The following is a 21,847-nucleotide window of genomic DNA, read 5'->3' as shown; positions in this document are numbered from 1 at the left end:
GCGATAGGACAGCGCCCTCTAGCGTTAAGAGTGGACTAATAACACCAACAGGACTGTGACGTAATCAGAATCACAAAGATGGCGGCGTTGGTCGGTAAGTAATGTTTTGGCAAATACAATAGACTTTTGTCAACCTTATTTAGCGGTTTATGTGTCGCTTGTGATTTGTATGAAAAAACGAGCACCTAAAAGAGCAAAGTAAGATGTTTGGCTCCGGTTAGTATCCGGAGGAATAGACACGCTGACCTTGCACTGTCTATGTTAGCATGGAAGCTAAACCGACGAACGTCATTGTGTAATGTGACAGTCATGTAATAAACAGGCTAACGACATAAACACACATAATAATACTAACTCCAAAAAAACTGTGTATTCGTATCAGACTCAAATTAAGATTAAAAAAAATGTTTTTGCATCGTGTTCAACGTGCTGACGCAGATTCATCCCCTCACAACCATTTGTTAGGCAAGCAAACTCTTAATTTGAAAATATGCCATTGTCAGAGAAACGGAACATTTCACAAGGATTCGTTCATATTATTCGACATAATGCAGCCTAATTACTGGTATTTTGATGAAATATCACCAATACTTTCAAAATACTTTTCAATATCCTTACATGACCTAGTGTGTTTATTGCTTTTATTTTGTAGTGCCTCGCCTCGCCATGTTTGGCAACTTTTCTAAAAGGTAAGAACTTTCCTTTTTTTTTTTTTACCACTTCTGCTGTTTCTCTTGCTAACATGTTACAGAAATCTTCCCATTTGAAATGCATATTCTGTTAAGACTAACTACCTTCAGCTCAATTATCCATTTCTGCCATCACAACATAACTACTTCAGAGACGTTTAGAATATTCACTGAAGTCTTTTATCAGGCGCGATAAGTACAATGTAGCGTGTTTGGTCGATGGCTTGCCATGGCAACTACCATTAATTAAATCTAACATTATGTATTTTAATCCTACAGACCTATTTCAGTGTTCGTTGTTCAGCAGAAGAGCCCGTACAACGGCGCTAAAAGCCAGGACGCCATCACAAGGTGAGATATTGTGCTCAAATGAGAAATAGCGTTTGTTACGAAACCATCTTGCAAGTAAATGGAACCCATTACCTCTCTGCTTGGCACTCAGCATCAAGGGTTGGAATTAGGGGTTAAATCACCAAAAATGATTCCCGGGCACGGCCACCGCTGCTGCTCACTGCTCCTCTCACCTCCCAGAGGGTGATCAAGGGTGATAGGTCAAATGCAGAGAACAATTTCACCACACCTAGTGTGTGTGTGACAATCATTGGTATTTTAACTTTAACTTTTTAAATGATATCTAGTCTGAGGGTCTATACTAGGGATGTTCCAATCTATCAGCATCGGCTGATTTTCGGGAAAAAGTACATGATCGCTATTGCCAATTAATGCCTTTTAATGTTGATCACAAACAATGATCCCCTCTTTCTATTTATTTTTCTTCCCCCGGCTGACAGGCGGCTAGCAGCTAATTGTGTGTCTACATCAGGGGTCACAAACCTTTTTGAAACCAAGGGCTACTTCTTGGGTACTGATTAATGCGAAGGGCTACCAGTTAGATACACACTTAAATAAATTGCCAGAAGTAGCCAATTTGCTCAATTTACCTTTAACTCTGTTATTATTAATAATTAATGATATTTATCTTTGTGGAAACACTGATCATCTTAATGATTTCTCACAATAAATATATATAGAAACAGATAAATATCAATATGCAACACTTTATTTTTATATTTTCTCTAAGTGCACATTTTTCAAATTGAACATTTTCAAATGATCACTTTTAAAGGCCTACTGAAACCCACTACTACCGACCACGCAGTCTGATAGTTTATATATCAATGATGAAATCTTAACATTATAACACATGCCAATACGGCCGGGTTAACTTATAAAGTGACATTTTAAATTTGCCGCTAAACTTCCGGTTCGAAACGCCTCTGCGGATGACGTATGCGCGTGACGTAGCCCGGCGAACACGGGTATGCCTTCCACATTGAAGCCGATATGAAAAAGCTCTGTTTTCATTTCATAATTCCACAGTATTCTGGACATCTGTGTTCGTAAATCTGTTTCAATCATGTTCATTGCATTATGGAGAAGGAAGCCAAGCAAGCAAAGAAGAAAGTTGTCGGTGCGAAATGGACGTATTTTTCGAACGTAGTCAGCCACAACAGTACACAGCCGGCGCTTCTTTGTTTACATTCCCGAAAGATGCAGTCAAGATGGAAGAACTCGGATAACAGAGACTCTAACCAGGAGGACTTTTGATTTGGATACACAGACGCCTGTAGAGAACTGGGACAACACAGACTCTTACCAGGATTACTTTGATTTGGATGACAAAGACGCAGACGTGCTACTGTGAGTATGCAGCTTTGGCTTTTTTTTGCGTATGTACGTAACTTTTTTTAAATATATAAGCTTTATGAACCTTGGGTTAGGTGAACGGTCTTTTGGGCTGAGTGATTGTGTGTGTTGATCATGTGTTTGAATTGTATTGGCGTGTTCTATGGAGCTAGGAGCTAGCAGAGGAGCTAGGAGCTAGCATAACAAACACGCAGGTGTTATTATGCAGGATTAATTTGTGGCATATTAAATATAAGCCTGGTTGTGTTGTGGCTAATAGAGTATATATATGTCTTGTGTTTATTTACTGTTGTAGTCATTCCCAGCTGAATATCAGGTACCGTGAGTATGCAGCCTTGGCTGCTAAACATTCGATAACTTGACCGTATGTGCGCGTCACGTACGTAACTTTTTAAAAATATATAAGCTTTATGAACCTTGGGTTAGGTAAACTGTCTTTTGGGCTGAGTGATTGTGTGTGTTGATCAGGTGTTTGAATTGTATTGGCGTGTTCTATGGAGCTAGGAGCTAGCAGAGGAGCTAGGAGCTAGCATAACAAACACGCAGGTGTTTTTATGCAGGATTAATTTGTGGCATATTAAATATAAGCCTGGTTGTGTTGTGGCTAATAGAGTATATATATGTCTTGTGTTTATTTACTGTTGTAGTCATTCCCAGCTGAATATCAGGTCACCCTCGGGTCTCACAGCATCTTCCCTATCTGAATAGCTTCAACTCCCCACTAGTCCTTCACTTGCACTTTACTCATCCACAAATCTTTCATCCTCGCTCAAATTAATGGGGAAATTGTCGCTTTCTCGGTCCGAATCTCTCTCACTTCATGCGGCCATCATTGTAAACAATAGGGAACTTTGCATATATGTTCAACTGACTACGTCACGCTACTTCCGGTAGGTGCAAGCCTTTTTTTTATCAGATACCAAAAGTTGCAATCTTTATCGTCGTTGTTCTATACTAAATCCTTTCAGCAAAAATATGGCAATATCGCGAAATGATCAAGTATGACACATAGAATAGATCTGCTATCCCCGTTTAAATAAAAAAAATTCATTTCAGTAGGCCTTTAAGACAGTCTTGTGAAATCACAATATCCCATTTTAACTAGCTAGCCACTAACATTTTTAACAAATCATGAATTACTTTGCACCATGTTTGTACAAATAATAACTCATGTAAAATACAAAAGTAAACTCTCAAATTTTTAAATCATGTCACACTTTGAACTGGACACCAAATCTGTTATCTGTTTCTTTGTCAGTTAGTGGGAAGCCTGGCATTGCATGCTGTTAACTAGTGTGTTGTACTCTGGTGTGTAACTTGACACTGCAACTCTGAGTGAGTCTTGCAGATGTGCATCAGTGAGGCGTGTTCTGTGTTTGTTCTTGATGAAGTTCATGTCAGAAAAGGCTGATTCACAAAGATAAGATTTTTCCTCATTGTTTGCGGAACCTTCTTAATCTTTTGGACATATTTTCACAGCAATCTGGCCTTAAGCTTAATTATGATAAATGTAAAATGTTAAGGATCGGAAATCTAAAGGGAACGTCCTTTCGAATGGAATGCAAAGTGCCTGTTTTGTGGACAGATGGACCAGTTAACATAGTTGGTGTTGTTGTCCCAGAAAATCTGGAAGATCTAGGCTTAGTAAATTATGATAATCGACTAAGAAAGCTGGACAAAATTATGCAATTATGGAAAGGGAAATCCCTAACCTTGTATGGTAAAATGTCTATTGCCAACTCGTTAATTATTCCTCAATTTATTTATTTGTTTTTGTCATTACCAGCTCCATCACAAAACTTTTTTAAGATTTATGAGCGGAGGGTCTTCGATTTTGTTTTGGACTGTGTCCCTTGCAGATGTGTTGTCTATGTTGTGGGAACCAGAATATTGGTAGCAGAAAGAAATAACCCCTTTTGCGTGAGTGGGTGTGGATGAGTGTGCATGGGGGAGGTTGTTTGGGTTGATGCACTGATTGAAAGGGTATCTTGTGTTTTTTCTATGTAGATTTAATTTAAAAAAAAAATATATATATATATATATATATATATATATATTTTTTTTAAATTGTATTTATTTATTTTTTTTAGAAAAGGCCCGCGGGCGACTCATCTGGTCCTTACGGGCGACCTGGTGCCTGCGGGCACCGCGTTGGTGACCCCTGGTCTACATATAGTGTGGAGCCATTCCCCTAAGTTAATAATCATCTCTATTACGGCAAATAAACTGCATTTCTTAGTATTTTGTGTATCTTAGTATTATCCCTGGAAGACAAGGCTAAACATGTTACACCCCGATTGCAAGCGCACAGCAGGCATGCTAATACCTAAGCTAACCGCTAAGTTAGCTTTAAACAACAGAAAAAAATGGGTGCTCAGTAAAGTTTAGGAAGTATATATGGAAGCACGTTACAGCAGAAAGTAAGCAATTATTAACAGGTAATTAATAGGTATATTATTAAGAGTCTAGACAGAGGATATTATAAGAAATGTTGATGTGTCAACATGATCACAGTCAGTACACGTCACGTAAGAGTGCGGATCGATTCATAAACTGGTGGTGTCGATACCAAGGGTAGTATCAGTATATGATATATACTAGAATGATCAGACTGATATTTAACTTTTCTCAAAATATATTTTTGTCGATTTTCTTAAGGTTTACAAATTCAGGGACACAGGAGGACATTGAGGGCAAAAACTAAAGGATTTAAAAGAGTAGTAGACAGTAGTTTTTGATTTGGTTTAGTTATTGTGTACTATTGACTTTGTTAGGCTCAAAATAAGGAAATCATTTAAATATTATGTTGATATTTTTCAACTGTCAATAGCACTCGCCATAATTACATTTAAAAATTTGCAGTCAATACATGTGATCGATATCGGCTGATCTCATGGATAATCAAAATCGGCAGCATAAAACCGTGATCAGAACATCCCTAGACTCTATACTCTGTTGTAAAACTGAACAGTCATTTCCTCACTGATGCTGCATCATCAGTGTGGGCTAGAGCTGTTTTCTTTGTACATACTGTACATTACATACTGTAAATGCAGTCCAACTTTTGAAACTTTTTGCACACAGTGAGTGAAGTTTGTCACCCTGATCCCTTTGCAGTGCGGTTCCTGTCAGAGAGAAAAGCACGGCCGTGGCAGCTGCCAAACCAACGGCTGTTGCCAGCAGCAAGGGCGAGTATGTCATCACCAAGCTGGATGATCTGGTTAACTGGGCACGCAGGGTGAGTAGTCTTCAACGCCACCTACAGTCAAACATGCGGTCTGATGGGACTGACATAGCAGCTATCAAAAACATTCACGCTAACTGCAATCTTATGCCTGACATACCTTTAAAGGCCACAACTATGTGTGCACAAGATATCAAGAGTTGCGTCGAATATTTCAATAAAAATGCTGTTTGCTGCTGTTGTGCTGTTCAGTCATACACAATATTTATTTTTATAAAGCAATTACAGATGGCGGAGTGGTTCAAATATTGGTGTTTTCCATACCAGGGTACTATCATGTATCAGTTCTGTTTACTTTCACAATTGTATATGCGTTTTAATTGTTGTGTTGTCGAAATATATTGAGTATATTAACAATTCTAAATGAGTGTATTTTGCTTAAACAAGTATACATACTAAATATGGTTGTACAATGTACAATATAAATAATAATTTAAGCAATTGAAAACTCATACAAATACAATACTAAAAAAAAGGAAAAACAAAAATGATTAAAAGCAACCATATCAATAATAATCATAATATCAATAACAGCTGTTTAATGCTTTTAATCTTAAAATTGATTCTTTAAGAAATAGTTTTCATAAAAATTGCTTCTCGAAAATGTTTTGTTTTTAGAAACGGCATAAAATAAAATCGCAATTTGGATGTGAATCGATTTTTTTGAGCACCACTTGAATGTAAACAAGAGTTGGCATATCAGTACAAATATTAAGAAAAAATAGATTATTTAAAACATTTTCTTATAAAAAGGTTTTCATGAAAATTGCTTCTCGAAAATTATGAATCGATTTAGAATCGGAATAAATTAACATCACGATTTGAATGTGAATCTATTTTTTGGAGCACCCCTGGAATGTAAACAGGAGGTGTGACAATACCAAGTATAGTATCAGTATATGGTCGATACTACAGTGATCAGATCGATATTTATTATTATCACAAAATATATATATTTTTTGTTATTGTTTACAAACTCAGGAAATAAGGCCCTGGACACAGAAAGACTTTAATAGTAGTTTTTGCTTATGTTTAGTTATTTTGTATAGTTATTTTCTATATCGCACAGAGACAAACCCGCGATATATCGAGTATATCGCCCATATATCTATATATAACTATATCGTGATATTTGAGTATACGTTCTCACGCAGTTGCTTTTAGTTGCGGGCATTACACTGCATGTGTTTCCCACTCTTTCTTGTGTCTCCTTCTCACAGAGACATAAAACAAGCGCACCTTCTTACATACGTCACGTGTGCAAAGTCACGTGTCCCGCGGAGCAGACAGGTATTACCACCCGCACCGCACCGTTAGCTGTGATGCTAACGGTGCGGTGTGGGTGGTAATACGAGAGAGAGAAGGTGCGAATCTGGTAACAAATGGAGGAAGAATTAATTCCCAAGAAAAACAGCACAGCATATACTCATCGTCTAGTGGTAGTATGGCTTCAAGCGGGAAGATGTTGAACAATTATGCGGCAAAAGCGTTGCTCCAAAAAGTAGCACCACTGCTAATGTAGCATCATTTGAAAAGTCACCCGCTAGAGAATGAAGAGTGCTTGAAACTGTGCATGTCAATATCTCCGGCCGGTGCCACACCAACAAAATGCCGAAGCAACTATTTCCAGATCAACTCCTTATGAAAAAAAAATCAACAACCGAAGGAGATAACGTCCGCAGTAACCTACCACATAGTGAAGGACATACACTATTTGATTTCCTATTATGCAGTTCATTTTTATTTGAAAGTTATTGAAATATCTTGTGTGACATCATGCACAAAAGTGCACTCTATTTGTTTTTAACTATTGTAGTGGCGTTCTGTACAAAAAGTACAATTTAGTGTTGTTTTGATAAGTCATCTTGGTGACATCATTCACAAAACTGCACTAATAGCTTGTTTAAAAATGTCTCTGACAATCTTGAACTTTCTGTTTTGAAATGACATGAATGTTTGTCCCACTGCTTAATAACTGTTTAATAAATACAGTTTTGGTCAATTGACTTCGTTGTGATTTCCCTCTCTGCATGAAAGTTTAAAGGCCTACTGAAATGATTTTTTTAAATTTAAACGGGGATAGCAGATCCATTCTATGCGTCATACTTGATCATTTCGCAATATTGCCATATTTTTGCTGAAAGGATTTAGTAGAGAACATTGACGATAAAGTTAGCAACTTTTGGTCGCTGATAAAAAAAAAAGCCTTGCCTGTACCGGAAGTAGCGTGACGTCGCAGGTTGAAGGGCTCCTCACATTTCTAAGGCTGCAGCTAACGATTATTTTTCTATCGATTAATCTATAGATTATTTTTTTCGATTAATCGGTTAATCTATAGATTATTTTTTCGATTCATCTATAGATTATTTTTCCTTTTACCAATTATTTTTTATTTTATTTTATTTAAAATGAAGATGAAAAAATAAAAGTAGGCCAGTTTTTTCAAAAGGCATGGCTTTTATTTACAAAAAAAAAAGTATGGCCACTCAGTCAACATTGACAACAACATGACAAAATATTCTGTAACAATGTAAACATTTAAAACTTTTAACATTTAACAAAACTAAAAGTAGCTTATTTGCTTTTTAATGTGCAAATATAAAAGTAAACATCCAGTGCAAATCTTAATATTTTGCAATAGTATAAGCATTTCAAAAGTAAAAGTATTGCTTATTTTGCTTTAAAATGTGCAAAAATAAAGATAAACATCCAATACAAAAAAGTGCAAAACGAAATATTCTGTAACAACAGTGTAAACATTTCAACAAAAGTGAAAGTATTGCTTATTTGCTCAAATGTGCAAAAATAAAGATAAACATCCAATACAAAAAAGTGCCAATCTAAATATTCTGGAGCACTGTAAACATTAAGTATTGCTTTTAAAATGTGCAAAATAAACATCCAGTCCAACACAGTACACAATAACCAATTCTACTCATTCCAGTGAGTGACTAACAGTTGTAATGAAGAAAGGTTAGCATGTCTACTTGCTTTGCTTCTTTTCTTGTTTACAATATTCCCAGCAGCTGAAAATAGGCGCTCAGAAGGGGTTGATGTGGCTGGAACTGAGAGGTAATTAGCCTTCACCTCAAACCAGGACTGCGAGCGAGCTGAGCTGCAGTTTAAGTTTCTAGTAGGTCAACGGGCTCATAGTGATGTTACTAGTAGTTGACTGGGAGGTGTTTATTATCATTTGGGGAGAGTCCGCTGCCTGATGCTCACCTGCTAAACACCTATCTGCTCGACGCTGAAGCGCTGACTACATGCGCTATGAATACGCACTGCTGATTGGCTGATAATGCTTCGTGTGTACCAATCAGATGGTTGTGTGGGTGGGACAATGCTGCGTGTGTACCAATCAGATGGTTGTATGGGTGGGACAATGCTGCGTGCTGAGACAGAGGCAGAGGAGCAAAGCAACTTGTTAAGACTTTAGCAGCTAAAGTTAGCTTTAGCTTAGAAACTCGTTCGGTACACCCCCGTACCGAACCGAAAGCCCCGTACCGAAACGGTTCAATACAAAACACATACCGTTACACCCCTAGCAGATACAAATGACACATTCATGTTTTTGTGTAATGATGACAACGTATGCTAACGCGGACGATTTACTAGTTGATGGTTGATGGTTTTCTTTTCAAATGTTCGTTCATAGCTGTTGTGCTGCTATGATAGGCCATTTCCGCTCGACACAGTAGGCTGTGTATTGAAATACTCCCACACTTTTGACGACTTTTGGCGTGCGTTTTTCCCCTAGCTCGCACAGTCTGCTTTGCGCTCCGCCATGACGGTAGTGTGACGTAATTATGTGACGCGTCGACGCACAAAAACGGCGTCGACGTATTTACATAACCGATGACGTCGACTATGTCGACGCGTCGTTTCAGCCTTACACATTTCCCCATTGTTTACACCAGCAGCGAGAGCGATTCGGACCGAGAAAGCGACGATTACCACATTAATTTGAGCGAGGATGAAAGATTTGTGGATGAGGAACGTGAGAGTGAAGGATTAGAGTGCAGTGCAGGACGTATCTTTTTTCGCTCTGACCGTAACTTATTTGTATTTCAAACCACCTCGGATACTATATCCTCTTGAAAATGAGAGTCGAGAACGCGAAATGGACATTCACAGTGACTTTTATCTCCACGACAATACATCGGTGAAGCACTTTAGCTACGGAGCTAACGTGATAGCATCGTGCTTAAATGCAGATAGAAACAAAAGAATTAAGCCCCTGACTGGAAGGATAGACAGAAGATCAACAATACTACTATCAGGAGACCCCAAACCAAACACTGGACCTGTAACTACACGGTTAATGCTGTGCCGCCTGTCGAAGCCTAGCAATGCTGTTGCTAACGACGCCATTGAAGCTAACTTAGCTACGGGACCTCGTCAGAGCTATGATAAAAACATTAGTGCTCCACCTACGCCAGCCCTCATATGCTCATCAACACCTGTGCTCACCTGCGTTCCAGCGATCGACGGCGCGACGAAGGACTTCACCCGATCATCCGTGCGGTCGGCGGCTAGCGCGTCTGCTATTCAAGTCAAAGTCCTCCTGGTTGTGTTGCTGCTGCCAGCCGCTAATACACAGATCCCACCTACAGCTTTCTTCTTTGCAGTCTCCATTGTTCATTAAACAAATTGCAAAAGATTCACCAACACAGATGTCCAGAATACTGTGGAATTTTGCGATGAAAACAGAGCTGTTTGTATTGAGATACAATGTGTCCGAATACTTTGTTTCAACCATTGACGTCACGCGCAAACGTCATCATACATAGAAGTTTTCAACCGGAAGTTTCACGGGAAATTTAAAATGGCACTTTATAAGTTAACCCGGCCGTATTGGCATGTGTTGCAATGTTAAGATTTCATCATTGATATATAAACTATCAGACTGCGTGGTCGGTAGTAGTGGGTTTCAGTAGGCCTTTAAAATGAGCATATATTAATGCAGTATGAACAATAATGTTTTAATGTAGACACAGAATCATCATACTGCTGTGATTATATGCATCAAGTGTTCATTCAAGGCTAAGGCAAAATATCGAGATATATATCGTGTATTGTGAGATGGCCTAAAAATATTGAGATATTAATAAAAGGCCATATCGCCCATCCCTAGCGTGAACTATAAGTTCCTTTAACGGCAATAATTTTTTTTTAACATGCGATCAACGTTTTTGACTCATACCGGAGATTTTCGTCAAAACATGTCAAGTCTTTTCTAATACAAATAACACACGTCCGAGTGGCGCCTTCACAGTAATATCGCTACGCTTCACATCTGGTCTAACCAACAAAACGACGAAAAATTGTCTTACAATACAATTATGCTATTCTGTTATTCCGTGTTAGTCTGTGATATTTCTACCTAAATAAATGTTTTCTGGCAGATTGAAATTGAATGTATTGTAATGGCAGCGGCAATATGACGGAGGAAGACTGTCTTTAAACAATCTTGTCTTCTTTGCTACCACTGAGACTAGGTTTAATACTGCAATCCAATCCACTTTATTTATATAGCACATTTAAACAACAAAAATGTTTCCAAAGTGCTGCACAACAATATTAAAAACAATATCAAAAACAATATTCAAATATTATCCTTAGCTCCACCAATGACTGAATAAAAACAAAAAATAAATAAATATAAAACCAATATAAAAACAATATAAAAATAAATATGATTAAAAACAATTTTAAAGGGTAAAACCAATTAAAACAGTTAATAGAAATCAAAATTTATAAAAAAAAACACAGAGGACCACACAACTCACGTAGTGTTTAAAAGGCAAAGAATAAAAGTGGGTCTTAAGACGAGCCTTAAAACACTGCAACCTGCCACTGCCCTCTGCAGCCCACATCAGGTAATTACAGTTCATTACACAGTATTACCACTGCTATGGTATATTCTTTTATAACCTGTTCTGATAGACAGTCTGCAATTACAGAATGTTTACCGGCCGAATATTTCATTTTATTAATAAGTAGATAGAGAAGGTTGAAACATTGTTATGCAGAGATATGAATGCCATTAACTTGTACAACATGTGAAGTACAGAATATCAGAAACATTTATTCAGGTAGAACATCTTTGACAATCAAAGCATGATCGAAACAATCCACATTTTGTGTGATTGATGCGTGGAAGTGTAGCTCCTCTCCTTTAAATGCAAGAAAGTGCTCCTAAAGCAGGAATACAAGTTCAGTATTCCCACAAAATACAAAATCAGGTGTTTTTATATTCTTTTTAAAAGCGTGTTAATATCCTTATTGTGTTGAGCTGTTTCAAAAAGCGTAATGTTTAAAAACATTTCATCAAAGCAAATTAATTGTCCAGTCATGGTATTAAAAACGTAAAAATTACCTGTCTAGGGTACATTTTTCTGCAAATTGCGATTATTTTGAGTTAGCTATAAACAAAAATAGATTAATCGCAGTTAAATATTTTAATTGTTTGACTTAGCCCCCCAGTCAAAAAGTTTGGACACCCCTGCTCTATATGTCTAGTTGTCACGATCAAACTAACTATCCGAGCTGCTGTGTCTATTCCTCAGAGCTCCATTTGGCCTATGACCTTTGGCTTGGCGTGCTGTGCGGTGGAGATGATGCACATGGCTGCGCCCCGTTACGACATGGACCGTTTTGGCGTGGTCTTCAGAGCCAGTCCCCGACAGTCAGACGTCATGATCGTGGCCGGAACACTGACCAACAAAATGGCTCCAGCTCTGCGAAAGGTTAACATGACTTTTTCTTTCTGCAGGACAGGAAACAAACTTACATGCTTCAATAACACTGCTTCTTTCCAACAGGTGTATGACCAGATGCCTGAGCCGAGATACGTCATTTCCATGGGAAGGTAAGATGACGACTAAAAGGGGAACTGCACTTTTTTTGGAATTTTGCATATCGTTTAGAGACAAAGATACAAATGGTTTTTTTTTCTTTGGCATTCTAACATATAAAAATTGGCTCGTTTTCTGTGGCTAGCATTGCAGCCAACAGGAGCAATCAATTCTATCTCTAAATCACTTTCAAAATGCATTCAAAAACCGTCAACTATACTTCATTTACGTTACGTAACCTGTATAATAATCAAACTGTAGCAACATTGTTAATTTAAGAGCGAACACTGAGGACCTCTTTTTCTATCGTAGTAACACATTGCCGTTCTACGGTATTAGCCGTAAAAGCTAACTACAGCAAGAGATAAGCTAGCTTCTCCACCAACACCAAACGCGTTTTGAGTTTGCAATGCACAACACTGCGATACGACACCAATCTGTTCTGACTGAAAAACATGAACAATCATATTATAGTATCTGTAAAGTATTAGCCCACATTTCATGTTTGGTTTGTACACAGCTAGCCAGACAGTCAGTATATGAACTATAGTTGTAACAACACGCATGACGTACTCACTCAAAGGACATTTGTACGTCTGGTCCAGTTGGCCGGGGACTTTGAGGGGATTTTGGGTAAGCATGCCATTTATGTCGAAGTAGCTTGTCTCCAAATTCAGCTTATGCAGCTTCGAGTCGATTTCACCTCACTCTCTCGGCTTCCGTCTGCTCCAACGTCTCACCCTCTTCCTCGTGCTCGCTTCTAGAAGCAGTAGTTCATCCTCAGTATATTCAGATTCAAAAAGATAAGTTTGTAAATCCTTATTTGTCCAAAAATAGTCGTCTTCGTCGTCTGTTTACCAAGTCTGCCATGATTAGAAAACACACTGGTGTTTGATTCCGGAAGTAGGAACACAAGTTGTTGCAAGAAGTCGGACGTGTGCTGCTATGGAAACGAAATAAATTTACATAAGAAATAAATACCGGAAATGATTAAAATGATCAAAATATGGTAAATATATTTAACATATTACACATTGTGATGAATGTGTCTGTTACTACATTAAATATAGACTTTCAGTGTGTATACAAAACGTTGATGGAGGGCTTTGAAGTTGTCTTAGAGGGATTTGAAGGCTACAACAGTGACTCCCATTAGCCGCATCTTCCAAGCGTTTTTTATCATCTTTAAAGGCCTAAAAAAAAGACGTGTTCTTGTCTCTCATAAAGATTGTGAACAAAATTCCCAAAAAAAAGTGCAATTTCCTTTAAAGACTGTGTTCCAACTTGCTGTTTTGATAACAAAAATTGAGCCATGCTTGTCTTCACTTTGCTCATCCAGCTGTGCCAATGGAGGAGGCTACTATCATTACTCTTACGCTGTCGTCAGAGGCTGTGACCGTATTGTACCAGTGGACATTTATGTACCAGGTATGACAATCAACGATGACAATGGATGCATGTGTTACCGTACTTTATTGTTAGGAATGGGCAATATGGCCTAAAATCTATATCTATATGCAGTCTCCTGCAATAACAATATTCAGTATATCAATACATATTATTTGGCATATAGAACTATTTCATAACCGGTTACAAATGCTCCAAGTTTAGCTGCTGACGTATGCGGTAACATATTGCGTCATTTCCAGTTGTATTATTTTCTTTTAAATTATTATTAATCTACTTGCTAATTTACCCTTAATATTTGGTTACTTTCTGTAGTAACATGGTTCTATCTACACTTCTGTTAAAATGTAATAAGCACTCATTCTTCTGTTGTTTAGATACTTTACATTAGTTCTAGGCGATACTACAAATGTGGGTATCGACCTTATACTAAGTAGTTAACGGGGCAGTAAATTCAAATTTTCAAGATCATTGAATGATTACATTTTTTATTGCGATTATAATCAGACAAAAACACAGGATGGCAGTTTAACAATATCAATTAGATATTTAAAATACTATTTGCTCTGATTTAAATCCTTTGTTTTTTGCCCATAAAATGCTCTGGTGTCCAGGGACTTATTTCCCAAGTTTGTAAAAAATAACAAAAACAACAAGATTTTTTAAATAATGAAAAACATTGATTTGATAACTATAGTATCGAGCATATACTGATATTATTGTACCGTATTTTCCGCACTATAAGGGGCACCGAATTATAAGGGGCACCTTCAATATTTCTTCTCAACTAAAGAGGAGAAATATAACCTTAGAGGAAAAAATAATTTAAAACATTTATATGCACGTACAACACTTAAAACTTTTAGCATAACAGTATGTGGAATTAAATTATGGAATGGATTAAGTAAAGAAGTTAAAAATTGTACTGACATGATCCAGTTTAAGAGGTTGTTTAAATTAATAGTGCTTACAAAGTACAAAGAAGAAGAATTATGAGAAAAACTTTCAACCTTATTGAAAATATTCTTCATCTCAGTATGTTAATAATGACTGAATTAATTAATTACATATTACAAACTGTTGTATATACTAATTCATAGATGTTATTTTATTATATAAAAAGGTCAGTAAATGATTTTATATAATTGTAAACGCTTTGAAGTGAGAAAGGTGTAGGATTAAATAAGCTTTGCTTCTTCCTACTCCTTTTCGGGCATGATGTAAATGAAATAATATGAAATTGTGTGATGTATTATGATGTAAATGTGTTCATGTTCGAAATAAACTAAAAGAAAGAAAGAAAAATGGCATATTTTAAAACTTTGTTCATATATAAGGCGCACCGCATTATAAGGCGCATAGAATAGACGCTACAGTAGAGGCTGGGGTTACGTTATGCATCCATTAGATGGAGCTGCGCTAAAGGCAATGTCAACAAAACAGTCAGATAGGTCAGTCAAACTTTATTAATAGATTACAAACCAGCGTTCTGACAACTCTGTTCACTCCCAAAATGAATAAACAGCTGTTTTATTATTTTCCCCGAGGTAAAGTCAGTGACGTGGTGTTTTGTTTATCTTTTAACAAGAGCAAGGTATAACATGTAGTGCAACATTTATATCACATAGTGGAGGGGTACTTTTCCCTGATTCAATAAACACGTAAAAAACAGTGATACTGTTACGGTAAATCAAACGTTAGTGCAAGCACAATATAGTAACACTCGAAATAGTGCAGAGCAATAACAAGATATCAATAACTCAACGTTGCTCAAACGTTAATGTCACACAACACACAAAATAAACATGTAAAGCTCACTTTATGAAGTTATTCCTCATCCACGAATCCCTCAAATTCTTCTTCAGTGTAAGAATTAAACAGTTGGGCGAATACGGCATTTAACATCCGTCTCGTCGATGTCGTCATTAATCGAGTCAGTGTCGCTGCTGCTCTATTCCCGTGTTCTACTGCGTGACTGATGTCTTAAGTTTAAACTCTGCGTCGTAAGCATGTCTCTTAATAGGAGCCATTTTGGGGTCTTTACATAAACAAACAAATGGAAATGAAACGGCACGCCTCGCGCAGTCATATATCCCAGCATGCACCGCGCGCTTCTTCTACGGGGGAAAATGAAGTCGGCGGCTGCTTACCGTAGTTGCGATTGATTGATTGATTGAAACTTTTACCTGTTGGAGGCTCAATATTGGTCCATATATAAGGCGCACCGGATTATAGGGCACACTGTCAGCTTTTAACAAAATTGGAGGTTTTTAGGTGCGCCTTATAGTGCGGACAATACGGTAGTTATCGTTACCGTTGACATTTGGATTGATCACCTTTCTTTACGGTCAAGAGTTTGCAATTAGCGGATAGAATAGAACAGAATAGGATATATCTTTATTGTCATTGTACATTGCACATTGTACAACGAAATTGTAAGCAAAACTAATTAATTTAGTGCAAATTCATAATAACACATAAGAACATAGATAAATAGATAAAAATACATGAAATACATAAAAATACTAGGCACACAGCTCACATGCACAGTCGGGTAAAAAGTGTTCTTAAATCTGTTTGTCCGGCATTTTATTGTCCTGTATCTCCTGCCTGAGGGCAACAGTTCAAAAAGTTTATGTCCAGGGTGAGATGGGTCCCTTATGATGTTTTGGGCCTTTTTGAGGCACCTGGCACTGTACAGTTCATCTAGGGAGGGGGAGAGAGCAGCCAGTGATCTTCATGGCAGTTTTTTTATCCTCCTACAGTGTGTAGCATGGTTAGCTATTCCGTGTCTTCCAGTGGTAATGATACTTGTAAGAAACATATTTATTTGCTGCCATAGAGTCAAGGATTGATGATATAAAAGTGGCTTTCCACGGTGGAGAGACATTAGCGAAAATGCTACATTGCGTTGAGGACGCATTAGATGGCTTGGCGCTGGCGGGACACAGCGAGAATGCGTCATCAACATGCATTATAACTAGAGATGTCCGATATTATCGGGCGATAAATGCTTTAAAATGTAATATCGGAAATTATCGGTATCGGTTTCAAGAAGTAAAATTAATGACTTTTTAAAACGCCCCTGTACGGAGCGGTACATATCCGGTAAAACACGGACGTAGGGCATACTTGCCAACTCTCACGATTTTCCCGGAGACTCCCGAATTTCAGTGCCCCTCCCGAAAATCTCCCGGGGCAACCTTTCTCCCTAATTTCTCCCGATTTCCACCCGGACAACAATATTGGGGACGTGCCTTAAAGGCACTGCCTTTAGCGTCCTCTACAACCTGTCGTCACGTCCGCTTTTCCTCCATACAAACAGCGTGCCGGCCCAGTCACATAATATATACGGCTTTTACACACACATAAGTGAATGCAAGGCTTACTTGATACACTGAGGGTAGCCGTATAAACAACTTTAACACTGTTACAAATATGCGCTATAATGTGAACCCACACCAAACAAGAATGACAAAGACATTTCGGGAGAACATCTGCACCGTAACACAACAGAACAAATACCCAGAACCCCTTGCAGCACTAACTCTTCCGGGACGCTACAATATACACCCCCCGCTACCACCAAACCCTGCCCCCCCCCAACCTCGCCCCCCCATCTCCCGAATTCGGAGGTCTCAAGGTTGGCAAGTATGCTCTAGTATACTCTGGATTGATGCTGTGTGCCATCATTGTTTTTGTAGCTGTTGTTTTGAGGCATGTTTAAAAAAATAAATAAAATAATGCACTTTGTGAAAGTCAAAGTAGAGGATTTCCCATAGTTGTAGTGGGTATTAGGATGATCTCAGGGAGAGCATGTCCCAAATTCCAAATTGTTTTGAGGCATGTTAAAAAAAATAATGCACTTTGTGACTTCAATAATAAATATGGCAGTGCCATGTTGGCACTTTTTTCCATAACTGGAGTTGAAGTTGTTCTCTTATTTTGGAAAACCTTGTTTTTGATTGATTGATTGAAACTTGTATTAGTAGATTGCACAGTACAGTACATATTCTGTACAATTGACCACTAAATGGTAACACCCGAATAAGTTTTTCAACTTGTTTAAGTCGGGGTCCACGTTAATCAATTCATGGTAAAGTTACATTGTTTAATGCATCCAGCTGGGCATCACAACAAAATTAGGCATAATAATGTAATAATCCACGACTGTATATATCGGTATCGGTTGATATCGGAATCGGTAATTAAGAGTTGGACAATATCGGATATCGGCAAAAAAGCCATTATCGACATCTCTAATTATAACGATAGTATTAAAAGCTCTATTGTCTGCCAAATATTGATAATATCGTACCAACCCTATTTATAGTATGATGTCGATACCTATGAGTACAGTTAAGGCCCGCTGCTGTTGCACACTGCATAACACTCGTGTGTTTGAAGAGAAGTGTTGCAATTTAATCATACCAAGTGCTACCTCCTTTGAAGCACAAAAAATTATCTATTCCAGGAAGCCGGCAGCGAAACAATGACTTTTTTTCCACTTTATTTGTACAGGCTGCCCCCCAACAGCAGAAGCCCTCCTCTACGGAACATTGCAGTTGCAGAGGAAGATCAAGCGTGAGAAGAAGTTGTCAATCTGGTATAGGAAGTGATCGGGGCATTATATGTATGAGTGTGTAAGTGTTTTATTTCTGCTTTAACTTGGGACCGCCGACATGTAGAGTTGCAAAGAAATCACCTAAGTAAAGTCAATGTTATTTAAAATTAGCTTTACTGATGCTTGTTTTGATCTTCAACTTTGTCTATGAATAAATAAGTAAAAGAAACATTAGATACAGGCTACTAGGGCAGCATTTTCTTGGATGGGGGTGGGGGACAATAGGTTCACTTTGTCTCAAAGCACATAACCACGGTGCGTTCAAGGACAGTCGAAAACATTGCGAAATCCTTCCGCTTGACGAAAAACATCAACTTGTAGAGCAGACAAACATACAAAAAGTCATAGCTTTTTAACAGTGGTTTGCCATTGTGTCCTTAGGCAATGCACTTCACGCTTGCTCCCAGGGCAACTCAAAATGGTGTATGGAATAAAGTGAATGAATGTTTGGTGGCGCAAATTGGTCAGTCAACCGCAGGGAAGCTGTGGCTACAATTGTAGCTTATCACCATCAACGTGTGAATGACTGATGGCTTCTCACTTCTCTGTGAAGCGCTTTGAGTGTCTAGAAAAGCGCTTTATAAATCTAATCCATTATTATTATTATTACTATTATTATAATTATTATTATTATATGTTGAGCTATGTGGGGAATAAATGTGCCTCTGTGTTGTGTGAGTACACCTGCATTACCTAAAACACGAGTGTCCGAAGTGCGGCCAGCAGCCCGAGTTTTGTTGGCCCGCGATATATTGTTAGGAAGAAAAACAACAGTAAAAATGTAAGAAAAAAAAGAACAAAAAAACAGAATGTAAAGAGACAAAAAATTATATTGATTGATTTAATAATATATTTTGTCACCTATAGCACAAACCTGTCTTGTCTTTATATATATATATATATATATATATATATATATATATATATATATATATATATATATATATATATATATATGTATGTATGTATGTATGTATGTATGTATGTATGTATGTATGTATGTATGTATGTATGTATGTATGTATGTATGTATGTATGTATGTATGTATGTATGTATGTATGTATGTATGTATGTATGTATGTATGTATGTATGTATGTATGTATGTATATATATATATATATATATATATATATATATATATATATATATATATATATATATATATATATATATATATATATATATATATATATATGTATGTATGTATGTATGTATGTATGTATGTATGTATGTATCTCTTTTTACAATTTTTTTTTTACAAAATGTAATTAAAAAAAAAAAAAAAATACTCCTGGGGGAAAAAGTTTGGGTACCCGTGATCTAAAATATTAGAAGCTCATAAATAAAAAAGATATAAACAAAGTTAATTAAACAAATACTATTAACTAATGAATGAATTAATTTGGAAAATTACAACACATGAACTGTTAAATATATAACTGAACATTAATATTTTCCGGACAGGAATAATTTTTGACACACTCTGTCATGCAGTGACACAATTGTAATTGAATTATTATATTCTTACAGGAGAGGCAACATATTGTCAGAAGCTTCTCAGCCCGTAAAAACAGTAAAAATTGAAGAAAAAAAGAGCAAAAAGATGTAATGTAACGAGAAAAAAATACATTCCGATACTGCACTAATTATAATAACAATTTGTCACCTATAACAAAGTTTATCTTTAAATATATATAATATCTGTTTTTTAGCATTTCTTTTTCTTTTTTTGTCTTTTTATTTACAAAATAACATATCAAAATGGCCCCTGTATACTTTGACTTTTTAAGTATGCGTGCCTTGGTGGAACATCAAAATATTCAAACCTCAATACATACGTACTGTACTACTTATCTTTTACCATGATGTGAAGACTGTGATGTCATCTTAAAGCTCAGCCACCGGGTGGCGCCTGTGTCACATTAAACCTTCACATTTGTTGCGAACTGATGATTAAAAACATAAAAAATATTTTTTGCTTTAAAAAAGTGCCTTAAACTATAAGTTTTCTCTGCAACTTTCAGTTAAAATGACTTAATAGATTGGCTTTTATTCCTACTAATCAGCTTTATTTAGTTTGCATCAGCTGTTTCCTTCTAAATACGTTTTAAAACAGGTCTTGTTCAAATTTTCAGTTAATTTAGCCATTTTTATGCTTAAAAAATTATTTATTTAGGGCAAAACTGTTGCAATGTGGTGAAGTCGCAATATTTAAAGCGTGATTCTGTCGCTTCTTTTCGTGTGTTGTAAGTCACAAGCAAGACGAGCTGCCTGTGAGTGCTTTTTAGTTGAGGCCACACTTGGACCGCTGCTTGTTGAGAGGAGCAATGCGTGCTTTCACAAGTCCCCAAAAGTGTCCAATAAGACCAGAAGATATGTTGGTTTTAGAAAGAAGACAAAATAGAGGGTCTGAATACCGTATTTTCCGGACCATAGGGCGCACCGGTGAGTGGGTCTATTCAGACTCCTGGGGTTATAGGCAAATTAAAGGCCTACTGAAACCCACTACTACTGACCACGCAGTCTGATAGTTTTTATATCAATGATGAAATCTTAACATTGCAACACATGCCAATACGGCCGGGTTAACTTGTAAAGTGCAATTTTAAATTTCCCGGCAAACTTCCGGCTGAAAACGTTTCGATATGATGACGTTTGCGCGTGACGTCAACGGTTGATGCGGAGGTATTCGGAGCCCATTGAATCCAATACAAAAAGCTCTGTTTTCATCTCAAAATTCCACAGTATTCTGGACATCTGTGTTGGTGAATCTTTTGCAATTTGTTTAATGAACAATGGAGACTGCAAAGAAGAAAGTTGTAGGTGGGATCAGTCTTTAGCGGCGGACTACAGCAACACAACCAGGAGGACTTTGAGGATAGCAGACACGCTAGCCGAATGACCTCACCTTGACTTCCTCCATCTCCGGGCCGCCGACCGCATCGGTGATCGGGTGAAGTCCTTCGTCGTACCGTCGATCCCTGGAACGCAGGTGAGCACGGGTCGTGATGAGCAGATGAGAGCTGGCGTAGGTGCAGAGCTAATGTTTTTAGCATAGCTCTGTCGAGGTTCCGTAGCTAAGTTACCTTCAATGGCGTCGTTAGCAACAGCATTGCTAGCGACGTCATATTAGGATGTAAAACATCATTGTGGTCAACATAACATTCTTTGGTCAAAATGTTGCATAGATTACGTTTTACAGACCATCTTCTAGCTGCTTTTTGACCATCTCTTCAGGATGCGCCGTTTTGTAGGTGGTCTTATTTACGTGCCTCCACCTGGACAGCGTCTTCTCCCCGTCAATTTTATTGTGCCAG

At 37.5% G+C, this 21,847-nt stretch overlaps 1 protein-coding gene across 1 annotated transcript; it reads left to right on the top strand.

Annotated features, from left to right (window-relative positions):
• Positions 1 to 18,711, top strand: ndufs7 (NADH:ubiquinone oxidoreductase core subunit S7). Its single transcript, XM_062027526.1, has 8 exons — positions 1 to 94; positions 653 to 689; positions 969 to 1,040; positions 5,514 to 5,634; positions 12,210 to 12,389; positions 12,465 to 12,511; positions 13,837 to 13,925; positions 18,426 to 18,711. Exons 1-8 carry the CDS (start codon positions 79 to 81, stop codon positions 18,521 to 18,523), a joined length of 660 nt encoding a protein of 219 aa, XP_061883510.1. The 5' UTR covers positions 1 to 78; the 3' UTR covers positions 18,524 to 18,711.
• Positions 18,712 to 21,847: the final 3,136 nt, after the last annotated feature.

This window comes from Entelurus aequoreus, linkage group LG19, assembly GCF_033978785.1.
Source record: "Entelurus aequoreus isolate RoL-2023_Sb linkage group LG19, RoL_Eaeq_v1.1, whole genome shotgun sequence".
NCBI lineage: Eukaryota > Metazoa > Chordata > Actinopteri > Syngnathiformes > Syngnathidae > Entelurus > Entelurus aequoreus.
Note: the sequence above shows the minus strand (reverse complement) of the source record. Positions and strands in the feature narration are given on the sequence as shown.

Bases quoted from the DNA above. Each gene is read 5' to 3' on its own strand.
- ndufs7 (XM_062027526.1), top strand. The intron at 690-968 runs GTAAGAACTTTC...TTAATCCTACAG, and splicing joins TTTGGCAACTTTTCTAAAAG to ACCTATTTCAGTGTTCGTTG. The intron at 12,512-13,836 runs GTAAGATGACGA...TTGCTCATCCAG, and splicing joins TACGTCATTTCCATGGGAAG to CTGTGCCAATGGAGGAGGCT.